This window comes from Cibotium barometz, chromosome 26 (genome assembly GCF_041138505.1).
Source record: "Cibotium barometz isolate CiBa-2024 chromosome 26, ASM4113850v1, whole genome shotgun sequence".
NCBI lineage: Eukaryota > Viridiplantae > Streptophyta > Polypodiopsida > Cyatheales > Cibotiaceae > Cibotium > Cibotium barometz.
In genome coordinates this window covers 8,622,149-8,632,491 of record NC_141071.1, presented here as the reverse complement: position 1 = coordinate 8,632,491, position 10,343 = coordinate 8,622,149, and the positions used below count along the sequence as shown (strand labels likewise).

The 10,343-nt window shown below is 37.3% G+C and overlaps 1 protein-coding gene across 1 annotated transcript in view; it reads left to right on the top strand.

The window, feature by feature from the left end:
* LOH2 (LAG1 homolog 2) overlaps positions 1–9,942 on the top strand; it is a 35,344-nt gene extending 25,402 nt beyond the window's left edge. Inside the window, exons 4-6 of the mRNA XM_086820215.1 lie at positions 6,370–6,555; positions 6,646–6,824; positions 9,294–9,942. Coding sequence (XP_086676341.1) covers positions 6,370–6,555; positions 6,646–6,824; positions 9,294–9,316 — 388 coding nt within the window. The 3' untranslated portion in view covers positions 9,317–9,942. The remainder of the gene's footprint in view (positions 1–6,369; positions 6,556–6,645; positions 6,825–9,293) is intronic.
* Positions 9,943–10,343: the final 401 nt, after the last annotated feature.

Here is a 10,343-nt window from a genome sequence, read left to right as displayed (position 1 = left end):
GATCACTGGAAGCTACAAATGAAGGTCTGGTTCACACACAAGGGTCTCTGGGAGATTGTTCAGAGCCACGAATGAAAGCCCGAACGCCCTACCAACTCTAGGAAGTGGACTCGGGACCAGGAGGATGCCTTTCTCACAGAACTTTCAGCTTGGGAGAATCAAGACTCAAAAGCTCACTCTGCACTTGTATGAGCCATCACACCAGAGGTCTCCCCCGCCGTGCAAACATTGGATTGTGCTGCCTTTGTTTGGAGAAAGCTGACAGATCTATATGCACGGGACTCTACAATGCGGTCTGTCAACCTATTGGGTCAGCTCTTTTCCTTGGAGTTTTCAGCAGGGACTTCCATGCAGTCATTTGTGATGAAGGTTAAGGTAATTCATGACCAATTAGTGGTAATGGGTAGTGCCCTTACCTCTTCTCAGGTAGCTGCTCTCCTCCTCATCAGGCTTCTTGCAGATTATGACATGGTTTCCCGAGCTTTGCGGGTTCAGATCACAACATGTTCCCTCGAGTTTGATGATCTGTGTACTCTCCTCTTGGAAGAGGAATCCATTCTAGTTTCACAGTGGAAGTTGAAAGTTTCATCGTTTATTGGACCTGATCAGGCACTCTCGACGGTGCAGAAGAACGTTCGGAGTCGGTGTTACAAGTGAAGGAAGAAAGGCCACCTGTCAAAGGATTGTCAGTCAAAGGACAAAGGCAAAGCCAAGGACAAGGGCAAGTCTTCAAAGAAGGGCAAAGACAAGTCACATGACACTGACACAGACTCGTCTAGTGATAACCCTAGCTCTCCCAAGGCCTTACAGTTTGGAGAGAACATGACTGGTGTCCTGCTCTGATCCTAAGGGCATCCCCCCGGGTGCTGTCTTCCAGAAACGGCTTGTGGGCGGGAGCATGGGACCTGTGTGTCGGAGTTCCAAGTATAAAGACAGGCAAGTTCACTTGATGGTCCGGATGAGTTCCAGGATCAACCAAGTTTCCTTCATGGTTCGGATGAGTTCCAGAACTATTGGTCAGCAGAGACTATGGACAGGATGTGTTCCATGTTCATTTGTTCGAGGTTATTGATGTGATGTGTTCACAGTTCTACTTTGAGTTTGGAGCCAAGCAGATTTTCTTTTGCTCTTTATAGTGGCATTATGCTTTCTGAAGACAACAAGCTGACATGTGCATTTTTCGAGGTGTACGTATTGGCCATGCTGAGGTGTCCATGGTTGCACCTTCGTCATCAGTTTTCTTCTGACTTTTTTGCACACTTCAAGATGCATAGGGGGTGTTAAAATATTGCATCTTTCTCTTAATGCTGTCGTGGAGTTCTGTCGGTCTGTTTTCAACAGCCGACTGCTTCATGCACAAGTATATAAGAGTTGCTCTCTTTTATTCATTCTGTCATCATTCACTGCCCTATTTGCTGGCTCTTGTACTCTGTAACCTCAAGCTAATAAAGCTCTAGTTCTTGCTTGCAATCTTTCTCTCTCTCATGTTTATTTACTTCCGCTTGTGCACATTCTTTCATATATATGTGTACATATGTATATATACATATCTATATATGTATATATATATATATATATGTATATATATATGTATATGTATATATATATGTATATGTGTATATATATATATGTGTATATGTATATATATATGTATATATGTATATGTATATATATATATATGTGTATATGTATATATATATGTGTATATGTATATATATATATATATATATATATACATATATATATATACATATACATATACATATATACAAATACATATATATATGTGTGTGTGTGTGTGTGTGTGTATATGTATATATGTATATATGTATATTTATATGTGTATATGTATATATGTATATATATATGTATATATATATATACATATATACATATATACATATATGTATATATGTATATATGTACATATATACATATATACATATATGTATATATGTATATATGTACATATATACATATATATATATATGTACATATATATATGTACATATATACATATATATATATGTACATGTATATATATATACATGTATATATATATGTATATACATGTATATATATATGTATATACATGTATACATATATATGTATATACACATATATATGTATATATATACACATATATACATATATGTATATATATACATATATATACATATATATACATATATACACATATATATATCAGGAGTCCACCACCCATACGAGTGTCTCTGCTCCGACATTAGATCCCTCCATCTTCTTTGCCGTTATGACATGCTCCCATCACATATGCTTGACATTCCCTCTGCCATTTGATCAGTTCTAGGTGAGATGGTTACTGTCATTAGTTGATCACTCTACACAGTGAAGGGGACGGGGGCGGAGCACGCACATAGGAGAGAGAGAGAGAGAGAGAGAGAGAGAGAGAGAGACGATATGGTGGGGAGAGTACCAAAGTAGTCTGGTAGTGGTACTGTGAGCCCTCCCCTTATTCACTATACTTAATGAATAAGTGTATACACATGTGGGCGCCCGGACACGGGAGACCGCCTGGACAGCACAGGGGCCTTTAACCCCAACAACCTCCCACTTAAAGGCCAATGTGCCTTCAAGTGAGAACCCACTACCTACTAGCCTACAACTAGTATGTACAAGATGGACGAGATACGACGGATCTCATCCCACACCTACGGGCTCACTGTGTCGTAGTGCATCCGGCTCTCCGAGCAGACCAATGCGCGGTGGAAGCCATGCAGAGATATCACCCATCTCTGCATCCTGTCTGCGAGAGCTCATGCACTCATGCAGGTATGTAGCAATGACCTGCATCTCTCCCCCGTGCTGAATGTCCGTGGAGTCGGCCACCGCACGGCTCACAACTCCCACTGCAAATGCGCCCACGGCAAGTGCAAGCTCGGGTCTCGACATGAGTATCTCATACATGAGACTCCTGAACGCTGATGCTACTCTGGCTATCTCGCATAGCCTCACCATGTCAGCCATAGCTGACGCATCAGGACTGGACTCTGCCACATATGAATGTGCTAGCTCCGGGGTACTGGCCAGTGTCCCCATATCCACGTGTCCTGGAACCATGTCAGAAGCATCGTCATGCTCTGACTGTAGCATCTCGTCTGACATCAGCATGTCAAGAAATGACTGCACTACCGAAGCATCATCGGCATCTAAACCAGTCATCTCCGCCATCACACATGATGACTCGCCCTGTGCATCCATAGAGGACAGATGCTCCACATGTCCATCAATAGACATCTCATGCACTGGCTCCTGTGTCACATCTCGTGACTGCTGCCCCTGTAGTGCATCTCTAGAGCAAGCACTGCTCTCAACATGTCCCACGCTGGACAAACCATGCACCTCCGGCTCTGTATGCTCGACCACTGTCTGAGCATCACCATGCAACTCATCTGCAAAAGAAATGCGTCTAGAGTCGCGCTGCCTGCATGAAAGGAGTATCACTGAGACCAGACCATCTCGTATCTGAGTGACATGCAAAGGGTATACTAGGTGACTCCTCGCACCTCTCGCTATGACTAGCGAGCCACACTGCATCCGAAACGAATGCTCATCGAGTAAAACTTTGCATCCTTGGTCACTCAACTGTGAGACTGAGATGAGACTCTGTATGAGTCCCGGCACATAACGTACATGACGAAGCGTATACGATGCACCACTAGGCAAAGACATGCATACATCTCCAACACCCTCAATGTCATACACTGAGCCATCTGCCAGCTGCACACAACCAAGTCTCCCACTAGAAAAACTACTAAACCAGTCACGCTGCGGAGTGACATGAAAAGTAGCATGCGTATCTAGTAACCATCGTGGAGATAATGTGCAATCGATAGGTTCAAAATACGATGAAGGAACACTAGTGAGAAAGGTGACCTGACCGTCACACTGATACTCAACCGCTGAGTCAATCTCACTGTCAACTGCTGTCAATGCCAAACTAGCATCACGACTCCGTCGTCTCTGCTGCCTCATACGCCTGAAGCAACTACTTCTAATATGCCCCATATGACCACAATGCTAACATCTCTGCTGTCGACGTGATCTAGATCTCTGTCTCTCATGAGTATGAGACCTGCCTCTCACATGAGGCGTCTCAACCACAGCCATCCCTGCACCTGTAGCATCTGTACCATCTAAACGGGCAACAGCATGGTGGGCAATCTCCGAAGCCATGACTGTCCACAAACAAGATAGACAAACTGCTCGAGTACAATATACTCTCCTACCCGAGAGTAGTGTGGCTGTCAATGTCTCCCACCTGAACCAAACGCGTCCAAATGTATAGAGACAACTGTAAGATGCTCTCAACTAGCGTGTGCTAGCTCAACCGAGCATCCAATGCACATGCACGGATTTTGCAGGATCATCTGTTGAGTACATATATATGCACTAGTGTTAGACTTTTTCTTGTTGCTTTTTCTTTCAGTGTTCCATGGCTCAGTATATTCATGGTACCATTGTATTACTTTTGGTCTCTCACAAGCATTCATCTTTCTTTCTTTCTTTCTTTCTCCATACATACATATATACACACACACACACATATATATATATATTATATAATATATATATAATGGAGTTGATAGTTATATCGTCTTGTGGGCTGACTACCATGAGTATATAACATTCACTTTCCTAAAAGGTGAATTTGGGCATGTTCCTGGATTCATCTAGGTATATATATATGTGTGTGTGTGTGTGTGGGGGGGGGGGGGGGGTGTCATGGCTTTTACATGTGTGTCTCAGAATTGTTGAATTGATCATTACGGCCTATGTGCAATTTTACTTGCCATTGTAGATTTGGCGTAAAACTGATATTGATACTTTTATGTCTGATGCCTTGGAATCGTTGTGGAAAACCAAGCATCATACGAGAGTGTTACGCATGGTGGACTAAATATGCTTGATCTACATTATCATCTCTTGGCAAGAAAGGCCACCATGACTCCCACTTTTTTTCAACTTCGGCAACCATGGGACAATGCTTGCAGACATGTGTGCTTCTATCAAGACTAGAGCTTATGGCAATTGGCACATTTCTCACTGGGAAGCAATGCTTAGTAAATTTGAAGGAAAAATTCTGGGATGCCCTTATGCATCTTACCTTCTTCGTGATTGGAAATTAGCCTTGTCTTCTATTCTATGGCATGGTAGAGATGCACTGACTAGGAGTTCTCTTCGATTGAAATGCATTCATCGGTCTTCGGTGTTTCCTCAACCACTTGCAGTACATGAATCTCGAAAGGCGTGCTTTTTGGCCTCTATTGAAGTTAACATTGGCGGATGTCGTAACAGACTAGGGATTTGTGTTGACTTTCCTACAAGCCTGTCTGAAACATAACTTGGGTGTGCATCACAAGCGAGTGTGGAAAACTATTACTACACTGTTGTGGCCTTTTGAACCCATCCCACCCTTGGATGATCAAAATAGACTTCATGATTGGCAACTTGTTGGTCATACCAGTCCTCTTGGATTGGATGCGCTTTCGGCAAGTAATTTGTAAAAATTGTTGCTTCCTTCCCCGTGGATCCATCCTCATGTTGATACTTCATGGGAAATGCAAAGGATACTAAATGGTGGAAACAAAGGCTTCGACTAATTTGGGGGTGTAAGCTGCCTCTCAAACAGCATCTATTCTTATGGAGATGCCTTGTGGGAATAATTTCAGTTCCCACTTTTAACGACATATCTCCAATGATAGACGTAGATGTGGATGACATGCAGAGTCCGTTCCGCATCTTCTTTGGCATTGCATAGAGTCTAGGACTTTCTTGCAAGCACTGACTCGCAATCTCCAAGTACGTTTTCCATCCTTCAAACGAGGAAAACTCTTTTGGATTTTTGGTGTTTTGCCATCTTGCATGGCTGAATTTGACACTTTCATGATCTGGATGAGATACTAGATTCTGGACTATTTGGAAGGCTAGGACCCTACTATGTTTCGACAACGTTCTCTAGATGCTTATGCTTTCTTTCGTGTCAATCTTCGCCAGTCCCTACATGAGTGTCGATAGCTGGAGGCTATTGATACCTGACATTTTGAGGTCTTTTTCCTTTGTTTCTAGCTTTCTTCATTGGATGACTTCTCTTTGAAGTAGATCCTCCCCATGTACATTGCTCCATGGTAATAGAACATCGTGGATTTTTACACAAAAAAAAATATGTGTGTGTGTGTGTGTGTGTGTGTGCATATCATTGTTCTATATGCATATTAGTTTGTTTTGCAGACATAGTTCTTCGTATGAATAAGGAAGATTGGCATGTTGGTTATTTCCTTGGCATCCTTTAATATATTTAACAGAGCTCTATTTTTAATTGCGTTGCAGTTTCTTCAGGATTGGTTCCATGGTCTTGGCTCTTCATGACGTGAGCGATCTCATCATGGAGTTAGCAAAACTATGCAAGTACTCTGGGAAGGAGCTCAGTGCAAGCATTTGCTTCGGAATTTTCGCATTCTCGTGGTTCTCTTTACGCCTAGTCTATTTTCCATTTTGGGTCATCCGAAGCATCAGGTGAGCTTTGCTTTAGACCAAAGAATAAAAATAATTTATTTGTGAATAGCAATCTATTCCTTTTTCTGAGTGCCTTTTTTTTTTTGGCAGTATTGAGACACCCAAATACCTGGATCACTCGAATGCTTATCACACCTGGATTTTTTACAGCTTCAATACCATGCTCATAACCCTTCTAGTTTTTCACATTTACTGGTGGATGCTGATATGTAGAATGGTTCACAGACAGTTGCAGAATAAAGGCAAGGTTGGGGAAGACATTAGATCAGGTAAGTCCATAGGCTATAATGATATATTGTATTGCTATCCTAGGTGATTCAATATGTACAACACGCGCGCGCGCACACACACACACACACACACACACACACACACACACACACACACATACATACATACGTGATATATATATATATATGTATACATAATGTATACATACGTACATAAATACATATATGTATATGTACGTATATATACATACATACATGTATATCTATATGCATGTATATACATATATGTATGTATATATACTTACATACACACCTATGTATGTATGTATATGTATATACATATATGTATGCATGTATATACATGTATGTATGTATATATACTTACATATATATATGTATGTACATATATGCATGTATATACATATATGTATGTATATATACTTACATACATACACACCTATGTATGTATGTATATGTATATACACATATTTGTATATATATATATGTGTGTGTGTGTGTGTGTACATATACATATACATATATATATACGTACATACATATACATATGTATATATACATATGTATATATACGTATGTATATATGTAGATATACGTATGTATATATGTAGATATGTACATATGCATATATACATGTACATATGTACATATATACATATGTATATATATATATATATATGTATACATATATACATGTATATATACATGTGTATATATATACATATATACATACATATACACATGTATACATGTACATATACATATATACATACATATATACATGTATATATATATACATGTATATATATATATATATATGTATACATATACATATGTATACATATATACATATATACATATATATATATATACATGTATACACATATATATATATACATACATATACATATATATACATATATATATGTATATACATGTATATGTATGTATGTATATATACATACATACATATACATGTATATGTATGTATGTATATATATATGTACATATACATATACATATACATGTATATGTATATGTACATATATATATACATACATACATGTATATGTATATGTACATATATATATACATACATACATGTATATGTATGTATGTATATATATATGTACATATACATATACATGTATATGTATATGTACATATATATATACATACATACATGTATATGTATGTATGTATATATATATGTACATATACATATACATGTATATGTACATATATATATACATACATACATGTATATGTATGTATGTATATATATATGTACATATACATATACATGTATATGTATATGTATATGTACATATATATATACATACATACATATACATGTATGTATGTATATATATATGTACATATATGTATATGTATATATACATACATACATATACATGTATGTATGTATATATATATGTACATATACATATATATACATGTATATGTATATATACATATATATATACATACATACATATACATGTATGTATGTATATATATATGTACATATACATATACATGTATATGTATATGTATATGTACATATATATATACATACATACATATACATGTATATATACATGTATGTATATATACATGTACATATACATATACATGTATATGTATATATACATATACATGTATATGTATATGTACATATATATATACATACATACATATACATGTATATGTATGTATGTATATATACATACATACATATACATGTATATACATATATATATGTATATACATGTATATATACTATATATACATACATACATACATATACATGTATATACATATATATATGTATATATACATACATACATATACATGTATATACATATATGTATATGCATGTATATGTATGTATGTATATATATATATGTATATGTATATATACATACATATATGTATGTATATATATGTATGTATATATACATACATACATATACATGTATATACATATATATATGTATATATGTATATATACATATATACATATATGTATATATACATATATATATATATATACATATATGTATGTATATATACATATATATATATACATACATATATATATATATATTATAATATTATATGTATCTATGTATGTGTATATATATGTATGTATGTATGTATGTCATAGTCACATGGGATGCCCGTTTCGTGCCTTCGGGATGGGGGGACGTTGTCCCTGCCTCCCTTTCATGCGGGGATGCGTCCCTCTAGAGGGGGGACGTCCCATGTGCCGTCCCCTGTTTAAATTTGTGGGACGGGGGTGATTGGGGACGTGACGGAAAAAACGCGATTTTTTCAGTTTGGAAGGCTTTTGTTAAAATAAAAGGATGTCTAAAGGCTTAAGTGCGAAGTTTATTGGGTGATCCTTGCTCATATGTATGTATGTATGTCATGGGTTTCTTTAGTTTGACCTAATCCGTATTTTCGTTTTGTGGTTGTCTTTTTCAGATTCTGAAGATGAGGATGCGTAATTCAAATTTTGTACTTATATGTGCATTCAATCAAAGTATATATACCTCTCGTGGGTAATGAAGGGGCTTGTTCGAAACCTTTTTTTGCTATAGATTATGTGCTTTGGCAGCATAAGCTCGCCCCCTCATCTTTCTTCTTCAGCAGTGTTGATTTTTCCGTTGCAAAGAGATGCTCTTTTTCTTGGTATTTTTGCTCCTAACAAGAAGCGGCTTTTTTGATGAGGGTCATGTCGAATGGAGGAACACATGGAAGAATGAATCTAAAGGGCCTGAGAAATACTATCTCAAGTTACTAGTGGAAATAATTAAAGCATAGGTAAAGAATTCTGAGGTGCATGGGGAATGAGTGTTGTGTATTTGCTGCTTGTGCATCTTCATAATGAAGTTCCCAAAAGTGATGATGGGATTGGTTGGTGTTGGCTAGCCACTCTCTACAAACACCTTATGGTGTGAATTTGTGCCTAGGGTTCTGAGGATCATATCTCTTATGTATTACAACGCAGCCTAGGACTCTTCAGTACATGAGTTGAGACCAGATGAAAGTGGTAATGGCTTTTGATCTGGAGAGTCTTTTTGCCTCCAGACTTTTTGAATAGTAAGCAATGTTTCCCTTAAGATTGCAAAAATCCCTCATATCTTTCATTAATCTAAGTCATTGGGGAATGTGTATTAATCTGTGGTGATACGATGAAATGTGTGGATTTAATACATTTTTTGGTGCGTGCTGAATAAAATAATGGTAGCACCACATTGAAAGTGCAGAAAACTACAACCATGAGAGCAAGAGTGGATGTTGTCGTTTGTTACATGGTTTGAGTTGTAGATTTCTGGAATTGTTGATGATGTCCCATTGTTGGGGCTGCTTTGGGCGGCTTGCTTGTTCTGGCAATTTTTGTAGTATGCTCTTGTTTTTTTCTTGAAATTTAGTTTAGTTGTATGGGTTTTGACTGTGAAGGGTAATTAATGATGAGGCTTTGTTTTCAAGAGGACATATGTGGGTGCAATAGTCATGTAGAGGCATTTGAAT